At 44.5% G+C, this 24176-nt stretch overlaps 8 protein-coding genes across 8 annotated transcripts; 4 read left to right on the forward strand and 4 right to left on the reverse strand.

Moving 5' to 3' along the window:
• Positions 1-539: 539 nt before the first annotated feature.
• AOL_s00078g230 (uncharacterized protein) lies at positions 540-5401 on the reverse strand (the record flags this gene model as incomplete). The annotated part of the gene is made up of 2 exons (XM_011123493.1): positions 540-4886; positions 4991-5401. The coding sequence occupies 2 exons, from the start codon at positions 5399-5401 to the stop codon at positions 540-542; spliced, it is 4758 nt and encodes a 1585-aa protein (XP_011121795.1).
• Positions 5402-7572: 2171 nt separating this feature from the next.
• Positions 7573-10363, forward strand: AOL_s00078g231 (uncharacterized protein; the record flags this gene model as incomplete). Its single annotated transcript, XM_011123494.1, has 2 exons — positions 7573-10129; positions 10197-10363. 2 exons carry the CDS (start codon positions 7573-7575, stop codon positions 10361-10363), a joined length of 2724 nt encoding a protein of 907 aa, XP_011121796.1.
• Positions 10364-10749: 386 nt separating this feature from the next.
• Positions 10750-11212, reverse strand: AOL_s00078g232 (uncharacterized protein; the record flags this gene model as incomplete). Its single annotated transcript, XM_011123495.1, has 2 exons — positions 10750-11084; positions 11149-11212. 2 exons carry the CDS (start codon positions 11210-11212, stop codon positions 10750-10752), a joined length of 399 nt encoding a protein of 132 aa, XP_011121797.1.
• A 1688-nt stretch (positions 11213-12900) lies between these two features.
• On the forward strand, positions 12901-14138 carry AOL_s00078g233 (uncharacterized protein; the record flags this gene model as incomplete). Its single annotated transcript, XM_011123496.1, has 3 exons — positions 12901-12984; positions 13071-13268; positions 13338-14138. 3 exons carry the CDS (start codon positions 12901-12903, stop codon positions 14136-14138), a joined length of 1083 nt encoding a protein of 360 aa, XP_011121798.1.
• Positions 14139-15115: 977 nt separating this feature from the next.
• Positions 15116-16423, forward strand: AOL_s00078g234 (uncharacterized protein; the record flags this gene model as incomplete). Its single annotated transcript, XM_011123497.1, has 2 exons — positions 15116-15515; positions 15624-16423. 2 exons carry the CDS (start codon positions 15116-15118, stop codon positions 16421-16423), a joined length of 1200 nt encoding a protein of 399 aa, XP_011121799.1.
• A 509-nt stretch (positions 16424-16932) lies between these two features.
• AOL_s00078g235 (uncharacterized protein) lies at positions 16933-18638 on the reverse strand (the record flags this gene model as incomplete). Its single annotated transcript, XM_011123498.1, has 2 exons — positions 16933-17449; positions 17530-18638. The coding sequence occupies 2 exons, from the start codon at positions 18636-18638 to the stop codon at positions 16933-16935; spliced, it is 1626 nt and encodes a 541-aa protein (XP_011121800.1).
• Positions 18639-20716: 2078 nt separating this feature from the next.
• On the forward strand, positions 20717-21369 carry AOL_s00078g236 (uncharacterized protein; the record flags this gene model as incomplete). The annotated part of the gene is made up of 3 exons (XM_011123499.1): positions 20717-21036; positions 21148-21229; positions 21307-21369. 3 exons carry the CDS (start codon positions 20717-20719, stop codon positions 21367-21369), a joined length of 465 nt encoding a protein of 154 aa, XP_011121801.1.
• Positions 21370-22141: 772 nt separating this feature from the next.
• AOL_s00078g237 (uncharacterized protein) lies at positions 22142-23177 on the reverse strand (the record flags this gene model as incomplete). The annotated part of the gene is made up of 6 exons (XM_011123500.1): positions 22142-22279; positions 22356-22414; positions 22504-22771; positions 22839-22898; positions 22971-22994; positions 23142-23177. The coding sequence occupies 6 exons, from the start codon at positions 23175-23177 to the stop codon at positions 22142-22144; spliced, it is 585 nt and encodes a 194-aa protein (XP_011121802.1).
• Positions 23178-24176: the final 999 nt, after the last annotated feature.

Raw genomic sequence — 24176 nt, forward strand, 5'->3', positions numbered from 1 at the left:
CGGCACACGCACATCTCAGCTCAGGTTGGAATTGAGCTCAGACTGTTGGGAGCTCAAGGTACTAACTAGTTAAGTAAGTACTTAAGTAAGTAAGTACTTAAGTAAGTAAGTACTTAAGTAAGTAAGTATAACATATCCTCCAATGTAGTCTCGTTTCCTCCAATATAGCGCTCTAAGTTTTAGAGTCAAAAATTCCACATGTTCCCAACACTGTGAACGTAAATTTTTGTGTTGTATTTTCGAGAAAGTAGTGTTAGCGGTGGGTAACGGGCGTGCGAGAAGGAGACTAGTTACACCGTCAACGTTTCTAGAAGCGTACTGTTGATATTTTCTCTTTTCTTGTTTCTGTTTTGCCATCTCGTTAGTGCTTATCATCGTATCCGCACGGCTTGCTCGCTGAGCTATTCCACAATTTCCTAACCGTCGATTAACCACCTGCACTCGGGGCGAACACAGATGGAGATGGTCAAAGGTCGCTGCTCAACATTGACAATCATCCCATTTCCAATAAACAATAAACCCCTTATATTTAGTAGATTTTAAGGCCCAACATGAATATAAGCAGCCCAGATAAGCGGATTGCTTTTCTGCATGTTATCATCTAGTTCTTCAAAACCGAAGGGGCGGAGACGCCTATTAGCTCTTGTTCCACATTCCTCACCATCCGGCCCTCTAGAGGGTTCCGGAGATCCCTTGAAACCAGTTTCGCAGACCTCATCCTCAACATCGAAAGATAATATCGGGGGAGTTTCGAGCTCCGTAAGTTTATCTCGCGCTTTGTACTTCTGGGTCGTTATTTCCCGGAGACGTCTAGAAGCCCTATGTACACCTAGTGCAACGCTCCTCCCGTTCAAAGCTCCACCATTGCCAGTTGGTTGGTCCCCTGCCTTTGAAATGATTTTATAAACTTCTTCTGCTGCGTAAACTGAATGTTCATCAGAAACCTCCCATAACGTCCCAACGACGTGCTGGAACCCGGCAAGCTGACAGCTTGTAACAAGATTTATAGATTCATCCTGTAACTGATCGATGTTATTGTCGTTAGTCGAACAAGCGGAAAGAAATGCAAGCCACGGAGCCGTAAAACTCTGTCTCAAATTTAATTTCATCAAATCTTCGACCGTCAGAGGATTTTGTTTCCAATCACTAACAAGTAGCGAACTTTGTGAAGGGTCTGTGGGATCAGATTGTCCATGGCCTGCAAAATGGAAGATTTTGCAGCCCCCTTGAGCCAATTTTTCTAGAACGTCCTTTTTGCATGGTCGTTCCAGCCTGATTGTCTTAGCCGTGTTATCGTCGTGGAGTAACCCTTCAACCATGCTGATTTCCTGGCTAACATAACTAAGATCTGATTGCCCTGGTGTTTCATCCATCGATACAAGTATGATTTCTCTATTCTCCTCCTTCGGACTTTCCGCCAGCGCAATATCTTTAACATCTTGTGGATTTTGGCGATATCGAGAATAAATAAGTGCCTTGATAGAGGAACTGTATGATGAGATTACTCTGTCGAGCGTAGTTTCCGTAGACCCTCGCGAGTAACGTCCAGCAGCATGTAATGGTAACAGACTTAATTGGCCAGTTGGAATCCACCACACATGTGGCCAATTGTCCTCGTGAATTGACAGAGGAGGCTGACTAGTGAATCCCAGAAAATTCAGAATAGGACAAACCGCAACATCCCAAAGCCACTCCAGTATCTCAAAAATTTGCTTCAGAATAATTGAGGAAGGATACTGGGTTGAACGAATCGATCGTATGGAGTTGACTTTGCTTTCTATATCTTCTTGCTGCAACTTCGGAAGGTGCAGTGATCGTATACCGTTTTTATCGACGATAAACGCATCGCAGCGGTATCGGCTAGTGTTGATCACAACAAAGGTTCCTAGATCAGATGCTGCAGCAATCAAATCTTCTGCTTTTGGAGGCAGTAAGAAGTTTTCGAAGTTTGCGAGAGGGCGGATTTGATTCACGATCTTGTTGAATTCTATGTTTGCATCATTGAGCTGGTCCATTTTCTGTCTTTGACGTAAGTCCCAGGTATCAGGGTTGTTTGGTAGATTGGAGTTATCGAAATTATCCTTAATGCTGCCAAGATGAGATAAATTGGAAGGGCCTGGTGAATCAAGTAGATTCCGCAGTCGTTCGAAGTTATCTGCCAGCTCTGGATGCTGCATTTTAAGCTCAGTTATGTCAGATCTATTGCCAAATCGCAGGCTGGTGATGATCCCTCTTCCCAATTCCAGCAATTGCAGCGCATGTTTTGCGTCTTTGTTAGCCGAAAGAGCAATAGAACTGGCTTCCGAAGCCAAGCCAGTGAACTCTTTGACTCTGTCTTGTTGATCCTGTTGTTTTAGCTGACGTGGGGTAACCAGTGGGAGCAATCTCACGCCAATTTCGATCATTTCAGCTGCCTTAGTCCAGTTTTTTGCTACGGCTAGTATACCCCCCGCTCGATGTGCTGCAGAGATTCTTACATGTATATTGGCGTTAGAGCTTTGCGCAGCTTCTTCAAAAGCTGAAATCGATCGTTCAAAATATGTTATGTCAGGATTTTGTAAAAATTTGGTCATTACACATTGCCCCAGATTAAATAAACGTTCTGCTTTTCCATAGTGATCATCGGGTGTTGCTGCTATACACTCTTGACTCACCTCAAGAGCTCTATTCAAATCGTCGGGATTGTTGGTAATCTTGAACTTTTGTAGAAAGGCTTCCATTAGCACGGGAAGAAGAGACGCTCTTCCAAAGGGGCTCGGTGTCATGGCAATTGCTTCCTCGATTGTTTTGGTCGCAATTTCCAAGTCTTCAAAGACTCTAGTCTGGTGGTATCGGTGTCGATAGCAATTAGCTATGTTACCGAGCATCATCGGCCTGCCAGGGTGGCCTTGTATTGTAGGGGAATCTTCTTGCCCTAGACTGATGGCTTTCTGAATATCGTCAAGATTACCTACACGACGATACCTGGTCTCCAAGAGAGTAATTAGGTTGCTTTGGTACCGGGGTCTGTCTAGGTCGCTGTGCGGTAGTATCTCCATAGCTTCTTCGAGTATTTTGATGGCAGTTTGCAAGTCGTCGAGGCTACCAGTTTGCATAAATCTAGTGGCCAGCATAGTGCTGAGATTGAGACGGTTCAATGGCGCCGCATCTAGACCTTGATTTGTTACGTGTATGGACTTTTCGATTATGCTGATGGCCGCCTGTAGATCCTCGAGATTGCCGGTTCGGCTGAACATTTCCCAAAAGCAGACGGCTAGAAGACCTTGTATTGCACCTAAAGATGCGTCATCTTTGGGTTCAATCATCAGGGCTAGATCTAGGGCTTTTTGGGCAGAATCGATCGCCCTAGTTAAATCGTTCAGGTTGCCAGTTTTTTGATATAGAGTCAGAAGGTGACCACCCAGGTTGTAGAGGCGAGTCTTTTTTGCCGCTTCGTCGAAAATCAGAACCTCTATACCTTCTTCGGCTACTGCTATAGCCCTTTCCAAATCATCGAGTTTTTCGGCTCTGCTGTATAAAAACTTTCGTCTGAGCAAAACGGATAGAGTGTTAAGTCGATGTGCTTTTCCTTCGATATTGCCTAACTCTATAGAGTTCCGTTCGGCTGCTACCGCATCTTCCGCTCTGCCAACCGCTGCCAGCAAATCTTCAAGATTGCCTGTTCGGTCGAATTTAGTCTCCAACAAGTCGGCTAAAAGGCCATTTGCGCTGTAAGCAGCGTTCGGGTCTATCGCTCCTTCTACTCTTTTAATCGCTATTTCCAGATCGTTAAGATCGTCTGTTATTTTGAACTTGCTCACATATAGTCGTGCAATGTGGTGCGACATCTCGATCACTAGCTTATTATCATGATGGTTCAAAGCCAGTGCCTCCTCTCCTCTCTTGATCGCGGTTTTCAGGTCGTCGAAATCGGCAGTCTGATCAAATTCGTCCTTGAAGAAGGTAGATAACGTGAATAAAAGGACTGCTTTCATCGGATGATTTTGAGAGCCGGCTACCTCCAAAGCAGACTCCAAGTTCTTGACATCCCTTGTTTTGAAGTATTTTGCCAAACTACAGTTCATTACGATGTCAAGGTTCTTTTCTATGAGAACTGTGTCACAAATAACCCTCATCTCTTCAACCTCTTCATAACTGCCCGTTTTGCAAGCTTTTATTCGCTTCATCTTCATCAGGTCCAGAAGTTGGCTCAAGTAATCGTGATGCCCCATTGTTAGCATCTCTTCTCCCCGTATGATAGCTTGATTTAGGTCAGCAATCGAATCCGTACACCAATACTTTTGCATCAGCATTGTAATAAGGCTTTTCAGATAGAAAGCATAATCTGGGTCATCGACTTGTGTACACATGTCTAACAGCACCTCCTCGGTTCCTTTTATGGCGCTTTGTATATCATCCAACGATCCGGTTTTCAAAAATTTATAGTAGTATATAATACTAAGAAGCCAGGTGTCTTCGGGATCTCTTTCCGAAGCGGTGTCCAGGTCGTTTGAAATTTCGTCAAGTTGTTCTTTAGCCATGTCGATAAATTGTATTTCTGCTCCTTCTTCGCGCGGATTTAAATCCACATAGTATTTTAAAGCAAAGGATGATAATTCGTCATCCATATAAGTGTTTGGTGGAATCCTAGCCACCCTTTCGGTAACTTTAAAGGGTAGGAAAGAAGAGACTGTATCCATCAGCGCCTGGCTAGTAGAACCTTCACCTAAGCTCTGACTTTGAGTAGGTGAGCCGTAATCCGGGTCCTGAATCGGGGAAGTAGTCTGCTCAGCCGCTTGACCAGGCTCAATAAATATTAGGGATGAGGTCTTGTTGTTGGACTCCTCTTCGACCGCGGTATCGAGCGTTAAATCCGCTGCTTGGTCCAATTTGAGGTTGTCCTGAGGCTATTTCTCGGGTTCTCAAAGTGTCAGTGAGTTTACAGGTATGTCTTCGAGTAATGTTGTGCGAATGTATATGCATGTAATAATTGGAATTAAGACGCTCATACCTCCCCCTGGCTGATATCTACGGCCATAGATGCCGAAATATCCCCCTCATCATTGTATTTTGATCCAATCTTAAGATTTCCTTCCGGTATCGCCAAATCCGTGACGACATTGGGTATTCTGGTGTCCTTCGCTATAAGGGCTAATTTTTCTTTCGATATCTCAATCTGCCGTTGCCAGTCTCTTTCCTTTTGCTCTCTTATGAATCTTTCGGATTCATAAGCGATCTCAGTGACAGTCCAGGCCGATCGTATCTCCTCAATTTGAAGTTCAAGCTTTTTTATCATTTGTGCGGTTTGTTCTAAGCCTTGACGATGCTCCAATTCTTTGATTTTGCCGGTGTGCCTCAATTCTCTCAACTCCCGTTCTTTCTCCTCGATTCCACCTTCACTTAGATAGTGGGTATCAGACATCGCGAGCTCGAATTCCGGGTGAAATCCTCAAATCCTATTTCTCTGTTAGCTTTGTCTAGTTAGAGTGAATAAGGTCGCCTGTTTGTTGTATTTTTCTGTACCCACCTTAACACTAGCGATTCCTTAGTATAGTATAAATAAAACGGTGATATCGATACCGGGCCAATTCCACGGCCGTTGAATATTATACTAACTTGAAAGAGAGTTCAATTTAGCAAAGTAGTATAGTCTGGTGGAGCTCCATGTGCAACTGTGAGGGTTTTGCTACAGCTAGCGCAGATGCCTTGGAAAGAGGTCGGCAGGGTAATATATATAGCCAGCGCAGAACGTCAAAATAAGTGTGAAGGATCCTTGGGCCCTAAAGAATACATCCTGCGTCGGTCAAGTGTATTTAGTTCTGCATAAGTAAGTACGTATAGCTGCAAGTGGCTATGATATGGTAGATATAATTTGAGTTTCCGCTGTTTATTGGTAGAAATATTGCCCAATGATTTGAGGCTCTTGAATTCAATGAGTATGTGAGTATCCTCTTGGGTATAGGTGGGTAGAACCACGGCTGAATCTATATTTGATGTCATTGGATCCGGAGATGCTGTGTAAATCGTTTGATATATATGTGAATATTGCATTGGTCTTCTAGGTGTACGTACCGCAAAAGAGGTTGTCTCGATCCTTCCCAAAATGCAAACCGAGAGTATTCCGGACCTACATAGCTACAGGGCGCAAAGTCCAATGGGAGGTTCTCCTCGCGAAACTTATTCCCAGCTTAATTCGAGAGTATATATATGTATATATGCGGCTAGGTACTTTATGCGGGTTATTCTTGACGACAGCCTCGCTGCTACCAGTTGAGGAGTCTAGTGACGAGACAATCAACACCCTATCCTTCTATAGATATATTGTGGCACCACACAACACAACAATAACAAGCTATTCGCTACTAACTAGCGCTAGTAGTAGGCCATTCACCAACCAGCAGCCTGCTCACTAGCTGGCTGTTCACTAGCCGGGTACACAGGCGGGCTATTCGCTAGCTGGGTAGGCAGGCAGGCAGGCAGGCAGGTTATTCACCAGCTGGGTACTTTAGCAGACGGGTGGGCTCCAGGTTTGTTCATATCGTTCGTCGTATTTACTCGACTACCTTCGGAGCTAATAACGCCGGGATTCTAGCATAGTAAGACAGCAGAAGTCGACGGTTTACGAGAAGCGTCAGGGGAATGGAAATTAGTCAAATGGGTCTCAAGTGGTATGGTTTCTTTCTTTTTTTTTAAAAATTTTTTAAATTTTTGCCTCGCCTCTTCTTTTTTGATCCGTTGTCCTGACTAAGTAATTAATTATATTGACAGTTCGTAACGTTACCAATTCGGCGGCTGATTTCAGTTTGAAATGTCGGGTGACTGCTTCGGGAAAAGAAGTTGCGGCCGTGAAGGGGATTGGGCGATATGAAGAGAGAGCTCGTGGACTTCAAGATGTTTTTGGTCGATAGATTATTTATAGAAATGCATTTTCTGATGCAGACATGTCTTGAGAAGCTAGACTAACACCGTCAAGACTTCTATATGGGATATAAAACTGAATTTAATAAATACTCAAAATCATATTATAGTATACAGTTGGTGTATTCTGGTTGGGGGTTTGGGCTGAAGTTCCCGAATGGTTGGAATGTGACTTAGATTAATATTTTAACCAACCTCGTCTTTCAGCTGCACGATGATGTACCGTCCTTACAAACGGAGCTGGTCTGTACTCTGTTCTGTGCTGTGCTGTGACCGGTTATGAGGCGGTGGACGATTGGTGAGACCCACTTAGGTCTTTCGTCCCGAACGATCCAACATCCACCAGGAACTCTCCCGTAACCGCCCAGGTTCCACACCCAGGCCGCACGCACGGCCTCAACCATCGTATCGTATCGTCTTAAAATCTGCTGAGCGAATGCTTCCTGTTTAGTACTCTTTTTTTTTTTTGCTCTTACTTTCTTGACTTGGTCGCTCGTTCCCACGTGTCCTTCATTCCATCCCTTCAGCTTCGGGCTCGATCATGCTCAAACAACCAATTTGACCATCTTTGTTACCAAGCTGTCCACCGAATCCATCTCCCTGAATCGATCGGACACAAACCAGACAAAGTAGAAGACCAGAGCTCTCGAGAGAGATTTCTTCCACCTGGCAGCCATGAGTTCTTCCTACAAAGATGAGGCTCGCGTGCCTCTTCGCGCAGGACGTAGCTCTACCGACTCCGGCCGACCATCCCTTGACTCCGATGATACCGACTCGACAACCTCCCTTGTCCTCGAACGAATCAACCCGTCCGATGATGTCGGACCTCGTCGTCGTCAGCCGGATAACGGGGATTTCGCTCCCTACGATCTCAATGATGCCGAACGCGCCTTTGAAAAACGTGATAAGCCGATGGAAGGGCGGATACGCAGGATGATTTGGATTCTGGCTGCCGTGCTTATCGGGAGTTGGTTGTTGGCTATGGCTATATACATCATTCGCGATTGGAAAACCACCGGCTCGCCTGGTGATCCGGAACAGAGCAAAACTACCAAAGCTGGCAAGAAGGTCTCGTTAAGCATGGTTATGTCCGGTCAGTTCTCGGCGAGACATCAAAGTATCAAATGGATTGCTTCGCCGGATGAAGAAAAGGACGGGTTGATGCTTGAAGAAAGGGCAGAAGATGGGTTCTTGGTCGTTAAGGATGTGAAGGATAAGGCTTATAAGAAAGTTCTGATGGAGACCGACGCTCTTCCACTCCCCAGCAGTTTCGGAGGCGGCACTAAATATGCTTCAAAGGTGTGGCCGAGCCCGGATTTGAAGCAGGTTTTAGCTGCTGCGGATTACTCTTCGAACTTTAGACATTCGTACTATGCGACATACTTTATCTACGATGTCGAAACCAAGACGACCGTCCCGTTGTATCCTAAGGATTCGGAGGCAATGATCCAATTGGCCATTTGGGCTCCTTCTAGCGGAGGGATAGTGTTTGTTTTGGATAACAACCTGTTCTTGCGAAAGCTGCCAGGTGATGAAATCGTCCAAATCACCAAGGACGGCGGTACAGAATACTTCTACGGCGTCCCCGACTGGGTTTATGAAGAGGAAGTTTTTGGTGGTAACAGTGCAACCTGGTGGAGTCTTGACTCAAAATTCATCGCTTTCTTACGAACGAACGAGACCCAGGTCCCAGAATACCCAGTTCAATACTTCGTCTCTCGACCTTCTGGAGACACTCCAAAAGCCGGATTGGAAAAGTATCCCGAAGAACGAAGAATCAAATACCCTAAAGCCGGTGCTCCTAACCCAACCGTTGATATTCTCTTTTACGATCTTGAGAAAGACGAAGCTTTCACAGTTGCAATTGAGAATGACTTCACCGACCTCGAAAGGTTAATCACCGAGGTCACTTGGGCTGGAAACAACAATGTTCTCGTCAGGGAAACCAACCGTGAGAGCGATATTCTCAAGATGGTTCTCATCGATGTGGGTACCCGTAAAGGCAGGATTGTTCGCGAAGTCGATATCAATGCTATCGATGGCGGTTGGCTCGAAGTTTCTCAACATACGACTTACATCCCAGCTGAACCAGAGTTCGGCAGAGCCAATGATGGATATATTGACACTGTTGTCCACGAGGGATATGATCATTTGGCATATTTTACACCACTCGATCAAACTGAGCCTATCCTTCTTACCAAGGGTAATTGGGAAGTTATTGATGCGCCATCAGCCATCAGTTTGGAAAACCAGAAGGTCTACTTCACTTCTTCTCAGAAGTCTTCGATCGAACGACACATCTACAGCGTTAAGCTTGATGGTTCTGAGCTCACTCCATTGACCAACGCATCGAGTGATGGCTTTTATTCTGCCTCGTTCAGCAGCAAGGCCCGCTACGCCTTGCTCTCATACAACGGCCCCGGAATTCCATGGCAAAAGGTTATCGAAACAGACCCTAAATCTTCATACGAGGAGGTCATTCAAACCAATGATAACCTCAAGGATCTTGTTTCCCAATACGAGCTACCCACAAAACATTACTCTACTGTTAACATTGATGGTTTTGATCTTAACGTCGTGGAACGACGTCCGCCACACTTCAACCCGAAGCTCAAGTACCCTGTCCTCTTCCAGGTTTACGGTGGTCCAGGCAGCCAGCAAGTCAGTAAGGAATATAAAGTTGATTTCCAGTCTTACATCGCTGCTACATTGAACTACATCGTCGTCACTGTTGATGGCCGTGGTACTGGGTATATCGGACGAAAAGCCCGAGTCATTGTTCGCGGAGACCTTGGGAAATGGGAATCGCACGATCAAATCGAAACCGCAAAGATTTGGGCAAAGAAGAAGTATACCGACGAAAGCCGTTTCGCAATCTGGGGTTGGAGTTATGGTGGTTTTATGACACTCAAGACTCTCGAACAAGATGGAGGCAAGACCTTCCAGTATGGTATGGCGGTTGCGCCGGTTACGGATTGGAGTTTCTACGACTCGATCTATACTGAGAGATACATGCACACTCCACAACATAATGCCAAGGGCTACGAAAGTAGCGCTATCAACAAGGTCGACTCGTTGGGCAAGAGCGTCAGGTTCCTCTTGATGCATGGAGTGGCGGACGACAATGTGCATTTCCAGAATTCCTTGACCTTGTTGGATAAGTTGGATCTTGCGGGTATTGAGAACTACGATGTGCATGTATTCCCTGATTCAGACCATTCGATTTATTTCCGTGAGTATTCCCTTACTTTTTTACCCAATTCTATAAATGATAGTTGCTGACTAGCGGGTCGTTATAGATAATGCGAATAAGATTGTATATGATAAGCTAGCAACATGGCTGCTTAAGGCATTCAATAAGGAGTATTTGAAGCACAACGATGAGCCTATCCCATTGGAGAAGGAGGTGACGGATAAGCTAGAGAAGAGGGGGTGGAGAGAAAGAGCCGTCTTTGTTGATGTATAAGCATGTTATAGCATTTCTTTCTTTCTTTTTTCGGTAAGGGTTAGGCATATGATTTGGGTAGGATGTATTATGTTCTCATGGAAGCACTTTTTTTTTTGAATTTTATCGATTTTATTTAGCTGTCATTTCGTTCCGGTATGACATGAACTTTTATTTCATTGATGTATTATATGAACTTTTGATTGATGCATTTTACGATCGTTGGACAGTATACTAGTAAAAAGACGCCGCTTTGTGAAATACCGTATATCGCTCTAGTAATGTCGAAAGATATAAATCGGACCCCGGAACGCCACTCCCACAGTGCCCTATCGTACAACCTCCCCGAGCCTTCTCCTTCCATCCTCCTCCTCGTCCTCCTTATCTAATGATGTCGATTTACCTGTCTACCTCTCTTTCAACAGTTTATTTCTCTTTTCCCTTCTCTTCAACCTCTCCACACGTTTAGCATGCATCTTTGCCGCCAACAGATCATACCGTTCCTTCTCTTCCTTAGCAGCTCGCTTGTCCTTGATGCTTTGTATCCGCTGTTGACGGATAGCTTCCTTCTCGGCCTTTAGCTCCTTTTCCTTGGTCTTAATGATTGAAGATTGAAGACGGTCGGCTTGACGGGCTAGGTAAGATTTTGATTGTTTGGATGATGTGGTGGTGGTGGTGGTCGAGATGGTAGTGGTCCCGGGCTTGAAGGGAGCCTTGGGAAGTTTCCATTGTTTGCCTGGGGCTATAGTTAGTCGCGAAGGGTTTGGATTTAGTAGGAAGATAAGGAAGAAGGGGGGAGATTATACCATTCTTGCGAATACCCTGGGAGGGAACGCTGGCTGTTGTGGGATCTATTATTTCCGTAGACATTGTGGAGGACTAGCTGACTGGCGTGGATCGATAAGTCGCAGTGGTCAATCTGTGGTAAAAAAGTTCCTTTGCGACCACAGCGCAAAGAAAATAAGTTTAAAAGAAATGTCTTGGCGAAGCGTGGTTGGTGTGGCTGGTGTAGTTCTGAAGTGGCTGGTGATGATTCAACCTCACTTGGTCAAACAGGTCAACACATGCTGTTTTTGGTGTAAGTTATCGTGACATTTCGATGGGGTACGGAAATCCCCGCTAAAAACTAACTTTTTAAATACTCCGCGGAATTTGATAATTCCAAGTTGATTCGACTCGCCCGAGCACCACGACTCAAAATCTACAACTTTTATAAGTCCCGGAAGATTAGTTCTTTCGAAATATGCAAATATATGAAAAGTCCGGAAATTTTTATATTGGACCGGTTCTGAAGCTCAAAATAGTCATGTGATCTGATCTGATCTGATCTGATATAGCACGTGACCAACACTCCAACCTCACCTCAACACAATCCGAGGATCAGATAACGCACCTCGGTTTTCTGGAACAAAAACTGAGGGACTTGTTTTTTTTTTTTTTCAGGGACCGACTTCGCTTCGGATCCACATTAAAGCCTGCACATTCCAAAAACTCTCTTTGCTCTTTGTACAACGAGCAGGCCGTGTGTGTGTGAGAGACAGAGAGTGAGTGAGAGTCTGTATGTGTGTATATGAGGCATATATACCACAGTTCTAAGTTTCTTCCTTTCTTCTTTACAAGATCTTCCTTTCCTTTCTTTCTTATTAATCCCCGCCCCCTTAGTTTCAAAGAAAGAAAAAAAATCGTCTGAAGGGTGACTCGATGAAAAAAAAGGATTAGGTACAAGCTTTTTGAAGTCCGATGCACCGCTGAACCGGATAATCTGATCCGATTAAGAAGAAAGCATGTGAAGCGATTCTAGCTCGCCTGCTTGCTTGCTTATTTGCTTGCTTATTTGCTTGCTTGCTTGGAGCTCTGATATAAAAATGCTCGTCCTCCCGTCGATGTCCAAATCCTTCACCTTCGTACCACCAGAAGTATCACCACCACCACTAATCAGCAATACCGGCCATCTATTACATCTACATTCTGCAAATCGGGTTGGAGTTAATGTTACGGAGCTCATAATTTTTCTTTGACAACTTACTTAGCTAATTGTCTTACAAACCACATACCGCTTGGCCACCAGCGCATCTTCATCTTCAACTTACCAGGTATACGTACCCGAGTCGCCGTTCCTCCGACCAGGCAAAAAAACTCTCTTTTTTTTCCGTCTGGGCCCCCCCACAAGGAAAAACTTCCAAGGAATTTCATGTTCAGATCAGGAAGCTGAGGAAGAATACATCATACACTCCACACAGCCGAAAAGTCAAAAGGGAAGCGCAGCAAAGGCCAATCACCCTTGACCGTGCTGATATCATAATAATATCAGTTCTGGTGGAGGGTTGACGGTTTTTAGCTAAAACTTTTTTCTTTCTTTCTTTTTTTTCTTCTTTCTCTTTTTTCTACTAGAAAAAATCAGGGCAATTTAAAAAAAAATATTGTCTTTTATTTATCGGCGGATCTAATCTACCCGTTGCAATCGACATCTAATCTTTTTGAACCAACCCTTTCACCGACGGTTTCGGTCAATACTTTTTACAACTTTTATTATTATTATTTTTTTATAATTCTGAACAATGGGCGAAATCCTCGAAACAACTTCTATTGCCGCTAAGGATGGTCATGCGGTTACAGCGATAAAGGATATCACCTACGGCTCTGTATGTTACCGTTCAACTAACTTCCCAACCTTTTTTTTTATATTTTTTATTTTTGAAGAAATGACTAACAAAATCTACCTTCATAGATCGCCGGTATGGTAGGCAAATTTATCGAATACCCTTTCGACACCGTTAAAGTCCGACTACAGACCCAAAACCACTTCAAAGGACCCCTCGATTGCTTCACCCAAGGTTTAAGAAATGATGGAATAACAGGGTTATACCGTGGTATTGCGCCGCCGCTGGTTGGGGCAGCAGCAGAGAACGCAGGACTATTCTTCGGCGTATGTTCCACCCTTCTTATATTTATATATATCTTTGAGGGCTATTTAAATTGACAGTATATGTTCTAGTACACGGCCTCTCAGAACGTTATCCGCCAATCCTTCTACTCTTCTTACGATCCAGAACAAAAACTGCCAATGCCGGCATTGGTCACCTGCGGCGCCATAGCCGGCGCATTCTGTAGTTTAATATTAACCCCCATAGAGCTCATCAAATGCAAAATGCAAGTCCAAGCCGTCACCCCGCCTCTGGAATCCTCCAACAACATCAATAATAATAATATTAATAATAACAACAATAATGTATCACCAAAATCCACAACTTCTACCACCACTCCCACCCAAAACCGTTCTTACACGACCACCGCAACCATGGCTTCAACAGCCACCCTCGCAAAACCCCGTTATGCAGGTCCGATCACTCTAGTAAGCGAAGTCATAAAAGCCCACGGCATCCTCGGCATGTGGCACGGTCAATCAGGAACATTCCTAAGAGAAACAGGTGGTTCAGCAGTATGGTTCGGCACGTACGAATACGTTTCTCTCGCTTTTCGAAACCTTCATCTTTCAAGAACTGGAGTTGCAAAGGAGGAAACTTCAGCGGGCGAGATGATGATCGCTGGTGCTTGTGCGGGTGTATGTTATAATGGGGTGTTATTCCCGGCGGATACAATTAAAAGTCGAATGCAAACTGCGGCGGTAGGTGGGGTTGGGAGTCGACAGATGGGATTTTGGGATACGGGGAAGGATATTTATAGATCTGGAGGGTTTAGAGGGTTGTACAGAGGGTGTGGGATTACGGTGTTAAGATCTGCGCCGGCTAGTGCGGTTATCTTTTTGGTGTATGAGACTTTGAAGGCGAGGTTTTGAGGATTGGTTGATCATTGTTTTTGTTTTTTTTGGATGTGGAAGGATGGAGATACCCGGTGTTTTTTTTACTTGTGTTTTTATGATCAAATCTTCTGGGTTTCTTTTTTTTATTTTATGTTATAAATGGGGACAAAAAAATAGAAGGAGAGAACCCCATCCATTGGCAGCGGCGCATTTGATTTGAATCGAGATTCGACATTTCATAGATAAAAGATTAGATTATATACACTTAAGCTCACGCACCTTTTTTTTTTTTTGGCGCTGATTGATCAACTTTTGATTACTTCTTTATGGAGTTTAATGATTCTTTCAAGATTGTATATCTTTCGCTTTCGTCTAAAGACAATAAGGTTGTGATTCAACATGGCAAGCTAGGGTGGATCCAAGGATCCAGATTAAATCATGCATGCACGCCCAACTGGGCGCCCTACGATTCGATCATTTTAGGTGTATCGAATATATATATACATTACATCCGATGAATACAAACCAATTTCCTCACACACCTTATAATTACACCCCTCATATCAATTGATATATCATCAAAAGACAATCTTGATATATATAGATACTTATATCAGAAATCCCAAAACTCATCATATCCATTCATTCACACCCCTATATCCATTTTCTAGTCCATCATCTCTCAAAAACTAGCTTGAATTAAGGCTCCAATTCAGATCCCATACACAAAACCCCCCACAGGATCACAGCTTATAACAGCCCATCCAAAGCGCCGCTACAAATATACCACACAGTCAACACAAAAACAACCTAAGTAATCGATGGAGGCCACTACTAGTATAGATCCATATCCAGCACCATCCTCTGCGTCCCTCCAAACACTATCTCCGGAACTACTTCTTTCAATATTCTCTTATTTAAGGTTTAGAGACTGCTGTCGTCTTCTTACGACTTCTAAATACCTATATCCGTTGTTTAAGGAGAGTTTATGGTCGACTGTGGGGTTTACGCAGATGGGGTGTGGTAAGTGTCGGGGATGTCCTGATTGTGGTGGGTATAAAGTTAGATATGATAATTATTCATCTGAATTTGAAGAAGATGAAGAAGATGAGGAAGAGGAGGAAGAAGATGAAATTAAAGGTCTTAAATATACATTCACCAGCCCTAAAAAATGGAAAAAAGAAACGGAAAGTCACTATTTGAGACGATATGAATGGCAAAAGCTTATTAAAGCTATGAAGGATGAAGATTTGGGAAATGGTGATTATGATGGTAGGTTCGGATGGAGGTATACAAAGAATTTGATTCTACACGGGGTTACTGTTACTGATGAACTCGATTTGGTGGAGATGTTGGTCGGATTGATTGAAACTGGGAAGTTAAGGCCACAGTATATTTATGTGGATACTAGAAGTATGTACTTTCACCTCTTTTCCCCGTCTAACTTCCTTTCTCTCGATCTAGTCTATTAGATACTTAGAGATAGTAAGAGATACTAACTATAATAATAATATAAAAAAGGCCACAAAGAAGGCGCCCCCCCAAAGCCGGTCCTACCTCCCCCCGACCCAGCCCCACAAACCTCCCTCCTCTCCTCCCTAAAATCCTACTCCACCACCACCACCATTTCCAACCTCTCCTTCGGCCTAAGATTCCACCTCCACCTGTTCTTCCCCTTCCGATCCTTCCCCTCCCCACACCTCTTCACAACCCTAAACCTCTGCATCCCCCTCTCCCGCACCGAACTCAACATCCTAACCCAACAAATCAAACAACTATCAAACTTCCTCTCCGTCATGACCATAAACCTCCAAACCCTCGTTCTAAACTGTTCCGTAAACCACTACATATTCAACGAACGATACGTAGATATCGAGGATATAGAAGAACAACTGTCTTCCTTACAATATACGTTTACGAACCATCTTCCCGGATTAAAGAAGTTAACGTTAATATCGAGATTGTTTCATACTAAATTCTTTTTGATACCGCCGGCTGGTGTGAGGGCGTTGAGGTTTGAGGAGTGGGAGGGGAGTATCGAATGGTATCGTCAATTTTCAAAATGTGGGTTTGGAGGGAAGCTGGAGTATCTAGAGCTTGGGGTTTCGGGAGGTGTATTTTATTTTGATGGTGATGATGACGAGTTGGATGTTACTTCTTTTGCTTGTAATTCTTTAAGATATTTTGGTTTGACATCGAAGGTGGGTAATGATCTACTTCCCCCGGGTTTGGTGAAAGCTATCTTGGAGAGTAATAAACTGTTGGATGAAAGATGTGTTCAAAGGATTGTTGAGTATGGGAATAAGGAGTTAAGTTCCTAGATTTTTAGCTTGCGATGAGTGGTGGGATTGAACGATATTATATGGAGATGTTTTTCAGAATATGGGACTGATGGGCTGAGGGAAAGCCGAAGATTTGGGATTACCTTAGTTCTGTATACTTACATTACATGTATAGGATTTGGTGGTCTAAAATAGATCTCAGACTAGTTGAATTTCAATGATGTATGACGGTTTATCAATAATAGTACAGATAAAAGGCCCAACCAATGGAAATAATATGATAAACAGGAACAGGTACAAATAGTCTAATACCAGAGACACAAAGGTGTAGCCAGTACATCTAAATACCTATAAACATACAGGCTAATATTGTTACAAACCGCCATGCATGTATAACCTCATAAAAATAAAAAAGAAGACAAAGAATAATGATCAATATCCCACCTTTGACTCCTAAAAGCAAGGCAACCGCACAAAAGGAAGAAGAAGAAGAATACCACCCTCCAAACCTGACCTAACCTCTTCCCTATCTCATCTCTCTTACAAATTCACTTCGCCTTCCCAGAACCCTCTCCGTCTGCACTAGAAAACTTCCTAATCTGCTCCTTCAACTCCATAATCTCCCTAGTAAGTTTCGTAACTTGATTATGCAGCTGATTATTCTTATTACCGTACTCCGACAACCCCTTTTCATGCAAATCCGCCATCTCCTTTGCATTTTTCAATTCTTTCCTGAGATTGTCGACAAGATTCCTCAACCCTTCATTCTGAGCTCGAAACATCGCCACTTCTTTAGTATTAGATAGTTGTGATCCGTTTCTGATTGGAGTCGGGGTAGATGGTACAAAAGACTCCGATGGCGGTGGACCGACGAAGGAATCCGTTGGCGGTGGACCGAAGGACTGCGACGGTGAGGGGAAGGATTGAGTTGCCGGGATAAAGGATTGGTTTGGAGTTATTGGGGGCAGCATTAATGATCCTCGGTTCTCATTGTGACTATGCTGATATTGATGTTGCTCGAGTTGAAAACGTAGTCTATCCCGTTCCCTACGAGCCATCTCACGGCTTTAAAAGTACCTTGTCAATAAAAATATCCCCAAAGGAGAGTATATTCAAAGCACGAGGCATAGTTTAGGGTCATTTACCTCATATAATACCCTCTTTGCTTCCCAAACGACTTCTTCAATATCTCTCTAATATCCTGGAAGAGATTAGGATCCAATGGCGCATCGGCATGCTTCAGTACCGCAAATATTTCGTCCGTCACATCAACCGGCTGATCAGCCATACTACTGCCTGGCGATCCCGGTATCCCCGTATATCTTTGCGGCGTCGAAGGAGCCAAAAGTCCATTCGGAACGGCTTTCCCTTCTAATGGAAGGGTGCGACTTTGTAATGCCGTGGTATAAGACGCATCTGACATGACCCTCCCTGCATGCGAACCATTTTGTAATCCGTTGGTATGTATACCATTCGTCGATCCGCCAGAACGTGGTCCCAACGGGTTAGCAGGATCCAAAGATGGGACCTTGGAACTCGAAGCCGATGAACCGGCGCCATGTGGCCTAAGAACTGGAGGCGACGGCACGGGTCTCTCGAGGTAAGGTCCTAAGTCTGGGAAGGAAACTGGGTCAACACTATCAAAATCCCATTGTCGAGCATATCTCTCCTTAGCAGCCGATGACATCGATCTCATATCTGGGTTCTGGTAAGCGATATTGTCCGCTACGGTTGATTCTGTAGATGGAGGGATGTGCGAGACGCTCATGGCAGCAGGCGAATCGAGCAAATGCTTGCTAGGCGAAGTATTATTTTTTGTCCTAGCAATTTTGCGGGGGCCTTCAGAGGACTCGTCTGATGGGGCGTCGTCAGGGAGATGTTGGGGGTTGACAGTTGAGCTAGGAACCCCATTGGCAGGAGCGCTGAGGTCGTCGTCGTCATCATCTAGGACAGGTTCTCCCAATGCATCTTCGAATTGTGTATCACCGTCCCTATCGGTATCGAGATGATAGGGAACACCCTCTTCTGGATCGTTCTCAATATCGGATGGTATAGATATAGCATCCTGGTCCTCTTCCAAATACATTTCTTTGAATCTAACCGGGGCCTTCCCCTTTGCTGTCGAAGTCTGCAATGACGACTTAGTAAAAGACCCTTCACCAGATTTACCCGGGCGGAAGCTGTCCGAGATTTTCGTCTGTCGCAAAGGACGAGACGGCGATCCTTTGTTGGGAGGCATTTGTCCGTTAACCATTAGTGCTTTGCGTTCGCGATCTCTGGCTTCTTCGATCCACAGCCAGAAACCACATCCAGGTCGAGGGCCAGCTGTAAGATTTTATAGACCTATTTTCCTCTACACTTCCAACCCCTCAAGTGGGGAGAAGGAAGTGTTGGAAAGAGGTCAAAGATGTTAGCCTCGTTCATAGGGTCACCCAGAAACCCCCAGGCAATGGGAAAAGAGGCGTTTTTGGGTTGGAAAATAGGTCGCCGCACAAGACGGCCCGCACGGCAGAAGGCCGCCTGAATTTCATAACTGCCTCAGGCCGGGATGAAAGAGGGGTGCGTGCGGTATGAGCAAAACCTACACTTTTTACTACAGGTCCAAACTGCGCACGGGGCCACAAAAAGTATTCCAATATTAGCACAAATTCAACTTTTTTTTCCTCTTGGTATTAATACGGATTTATTACGGTAACACGTATGAATACTATATTACGGAGGGGCAAGAGATAAGGAATCACTCAGGCACCCTGTTGATTGCTCGAACACTCGCGCAGGCGGCGACGCAAGTTCGAGTCAACTGAAGAGGGTGGAGGAATTGAGGGAAACACTCACATTGACGGCCCTCGTTCTTGCCCATTTTCCTCACTTTGTTAAGGACACCGGGGAGTCTGCAACAATTCCGCAAGGGAAAGAAAAAAAGGCTTAGTATTTTCGAGTAATTCCGCAAGATGCGACAGTTCCCGTTTCATACCTGGGTGTACAATTACCTGCCATGTCTTCTTGTTAGCCGCGCGCATTGTATGTACACCAAGTACTGTCATTGTTATAGAATGGAGGACGTCTACATAGACAGCTGTGCATAAAATGACACAGGATGCATCACGAAGGCCGTAGACAGGGAATAGAGGTGGGATGACATGACTTACACATCCATTGATTCTTGACGAAAATCCCATTTTTTTGACTTGAAAGTGAGGCATTGGTAGGCCTCGGAGTCGGAGAGTCGACGGCAATCTCGTCACCGTTCATGCTGAGTAGACTGTAATGTACAGATGCAAATGAAAAAGCAAATGCAGAATTTCACACTGGCGATGCAAAAACAGTAGATGGTTGTGACAAAAACGCCGATGCTGATGCTGATGCTGATGCTGAAAGTGAAGGGTGATAGATAGGAGCTAGGAAAAGGAAACCCAGGAAGAGCAGGGAGAAAGAAATCCAAGTTTTTTAGAGTGTTCAGCAGTAGCAGCAGGATCCGGCCTTTCTAAGGACACGGATAGCATATTCAGGCATTATTTCTTGAGGGTTGTTTGCAGCGCCTCAGATGAGGACTTCACAGTGACCGGGTCCTCATTTGAGGAGTTGGAGTTGAGTGGGAATTCGAACTGAGGCAGCCTTGTGGACGGTGGACAGTGGCAGTGGCAGCGTGGTGGACTCGTTCCGACCTCGTGGCAACACATTCCCCAACACATGGCTGTGTGGTATATAATATCTCAGACAGACATGTCCAGATCTATCCATTGATTAGTCAGGCATAATATACTATTAGCTAGTATATGTATTATAGATATAAGAATCTGGGGTGCATTATTAGGCTTGGTACTTACTTTACGGTATTTCGTATCTAAGCGGGCAGCAGAAGGATCGGATTCGCCCGCCGTTTAGTTATCGATATCCGGCCGAAACCGCCAACGACAGATCAAGACATCCAACTAACTTTTGGCTGGTCCGCTCAATCCAGCAGCTGTAAAGCAATGGAATGCAGCCACGCGAACCATTCATTGTTCCCATGTGTAACATCTGACGTATTCGTCGCATGGCGGAAAGGGAAGGGAAGGGGGCGGCCAGAGGAGGCAGATGAGGAGGAGGAGGAAGAAGTATATTAACTTCAGCCATGCCTCTCTTTCTTTCTCTCTTTTCTTCTCCTTTTTTCCTTCCCCGGTTGCAGTCGTTTCTATCTCCCACCCCCCATAAAAATTACCTAGAAGAAGACAATTATAGAGGAAGTGAAAAGATAGACAAAGACTTGCAATCCAATCCCTTTATCTTCCCTCAGAATCGTATTTTTCTATTTCTTATCCATTTTTTTTTTTTTTTTCAAAAAAAGGAAAGATGTCGGAAAATACCACCATCCACGGACTTACCTCCACCGAAGTGAAAACTCTCGGTGAACACGCCGTTTCTGCCAAATCCCTCGCTTACTGTCCATACTCCAACTTTCGCGTCGGTTGTGCGATTCTCTGTGCCGATGGGAGTTACGTCCTTGGCGCCAATATCGAAAATGCTAGTTATCCAGTAACTATCTGCGCCGAACGAACTGCTTTTGGTAAGGCGGTTGTAGACGGGAAGAGGGAGAGCGGTGGGTTTAAAGCTGTCGGTGTTAGTACAGATATAAGCCCACCGGCTTCACCTTGTGGAATGTGTAGGCAGTTGTAAGTTACTTTCTCTTTTCTTTTCTTTTCTTTTCTTTTCATCTACCTTTTTCTGGAATTTTCTAGTAAGGATAGCTTTTGCTAATTGGGACTATGGTGTTTTTATAATAGTATTCGAGAATTCTGCGATTTGAAGACTCCTATTTTCATGTGGGATTCGAAGGGAGAATATATAGTTATGACGTTGGAGCAGGTTTGTTCTCCCCCGTCACTGATATATCTATCTTGCTGAGCTTATAAGCTTATCGCTGACGATTTGGGATCATATAGCTATTGCCGATGTCATTCGGGCCTGACCAGCTTCATAAGCCGGATCCGAACAAGGGTAATTAATTAATGGCCCTGGGATACAGGGTTAAGGTTATCGGTTGTTATCAATTGGAGCTCTGGATATAGATTATAGGAGGCCTGGAGCTGGGGTGGGGTGAGGTGGTGGACGCAGAGATGCATTGAAACTGCCCTGGTTGAACGTCACAGGTTCTACAGGTCTGGCATCCGACATGATAGCGCGGATATGCCGGTCGTGGAGAGTTATATATAAGTATATTACTACTGAGAAATCAAATCAAGCCGCTTCAGCTCATAAGTAGGCTATAAACACCTATGCGCAAGTTTCGCTGTAAAAAAACATATTTGATTAAAAGGGCTAGTCGACGACTGTCCTGCTAGGGAACAAGTATAGTAGGAAAGGAAAAGCGATAATTAATAGCAGGAAGACTAGACTAGACTATACAAAGAATGCCGCTTTTTGGGTATATGAAAAACACGAGGTAGTAAAGAGCAGAGTTAAAGAACAAAGAAGTACTGTTCTTGAGCTTAGCTGTACAAGGGAAACAGGAAAAAAAAGGGGAAAGACAAATTAGCTATCTTGAAGCGCTTATGGATTCCGAACTATAAGGGTAATCCAACATTGAAAGTGTGGTAAAGGTCCGGTATTTGCAGATTATATATGATGAAATTCTGAGTTTACGAGTGTTTTCGTGGCCAAGTTATGAAGGAGGCCAGTGTCCGAATTAGGATTTGAATCCTTTGTTCTCTGATTCTCAATAGCCTACATGAAAGTACGGCTAGAGATATAGTTGAAGCGAATGTGGGGATATAAGGCTTATTCCGCCTTGCCGTTAGTAGCGCTACCGTTGGCAGCCTTCTTCTCCTTGGAGGCTCTGAACTTGGCGATTTCCTTGACGACAGCGGTCTCAATTCTGCTCCTGAGCTCGGGACGGTAGCCTAGTGAGAAGAGGAGCTGCAAATAGCCCAGTTAGATATCCGTTGTTTTACTCTCAAAGAGAGCTTCCTAGGCTCCTGGTCTCAACACTCACCTCAAACCATACGAAAAACGGAGCAAGGAAGAAAGCTTGGAAGATGTTATCCAAGAGTGCTATCACCAATGTCAGTTATCATAGCTCATACATCCAAGATCTGGACCTTTTAGACCAGCCTCGAAATTCAAACCCAAGGAATACCCACCAGGACTACGATGTTCAAAAGCCCCATGCCCGATGAATTGAAAGATCCAGGACGAAATATGGACGAGGATAGCAACCTTATTCGCATCCATCCCGTAGACCTCATGAAGATGATTCATGTAGGCCATTCCGCCGAACAAGAGCGGAGCAATCAGTGCGCCGGCTACTGGCTCCATGAGGATGTATAAGATGGTATAGAGGAAGCAGGCAATCGTGCCCAGGTTGAGCGGAAGGTAGGGGATGTCTGCTAGCGATCCCGTGTTCGTGCCCTGTTTAACCTCGGGTCAGCATATAGAATTTTAACGGGATTATGTTGCTTCGAGGGGGGAAACATACGAACAGGAAGCCGGTCATAAGTAATATTGGTACGAATACCATATGAATTCCCTTGTTGACCTATTTTGATAATGAAATTTGTTATCATTCTGCGAAGTCGGAGAGAGAATGCGATTTATCGATAGTAAGTACCTTATCATGGTGGTAGGCACCATACTGCGACAGCGATAAAGACAGAATGTTAGCTCGCGAGGCCAGTTTTTGAGAAATCGCATAATCTGGAGGTATTCTTTTTCTTTCTTCCTCCCTTCCTCCTTTTTCTTAATCTTATATGTTTTCTGGTGTAAGGAAATTTTGACGTACGAAGGTGAGCTGTTTCTCGAGGTCGAGACTGGGCATCTTGGAGGAATAAAGTTGTGCGAAACCGCTTAAAGGACCGGAGCTACGGGAAGTCGGAAATAGGGACAGGAGAAAATTGAGGGCTTTGGAACGAAAGATACGAGACTACAGAACGAAGCCGAAGATCATGAGGAGAGAGAATAGACTGAACAAGACTGGACCGGTCAAGGGCGGCGGCATGCAGGAATTTTTCTGATGGGGGGGTGGTCAGGGCTGCAGGTAATTATGGATGTGGTTGTGGCAGAGAATCGAAGTTGCAGCTACGGTGTAAGTAACCAACTACCAGTTGGGGCCAATTTAACGACAGCTCTCTCCCTCTCTCTTTCACTCTCTCATTTTCTCATGATTTGATTTCCTGTCACTCACAGCAACTCTCAACAGCATGTCAGCCCACTGTTCCGGGGATAGTACATGTATTGACTCCCATGTACTGATGTATAGTACTGGTGGTTATTACATGAACAGTCTGGGGTGGCTGGGCTGGACCGTATCATTGATTCGATGAAGCCACAGTCGTGCATAGCAATTCAAAGCGAAGCGAATGAGATATCTGACATATGAAGATGGATGGCCCTTCTCATGTCGCATGACGACAATCCGATACATACATACATACATACTGACTTACATACCTACATACATGCTTCTTACATATATGGAGAAACTTACGTACATACATATTTACTTACTGACATGCAGACAGCATCGGCTCTGACGGGCAGTATCACATGGGAATTATAATCCGATATAAGAGACCGTTTAGGGCAGTTTGACATCTAATCAACCAAGCAAGCGCCTGGCAAACTAGCTAGCGGAAACGAGCCGACTGGGGAAGAGAATGAGGGAGGGAGGGGGTAAAAGCGGCCGTATGACTTGGTATTGACAAGACATGACAGGATTATATATATTCTGCGGGGTATTATATTACAGGCTTTGTCCGAATTGGCGACGGGGAACGACGATACGAATGATTCTCGAATTTAAATACCTAGGTATATA

The sequence above is a fragment of the Orbilia oligospora genome, assembly GCF_000225545.1.
Source record: "Orbilia oligospora ATCC 24927 unplaced genomic scaffold scaffold00078, whole genome shotgun sequence".
Classification (NCBI taxonomy): Eukaryota; Fungi; Ascomycota; class Orbiliomycetes; order Orbiliales; family Orbiliaceae; genus Orbilia; species Orbilia oligospora.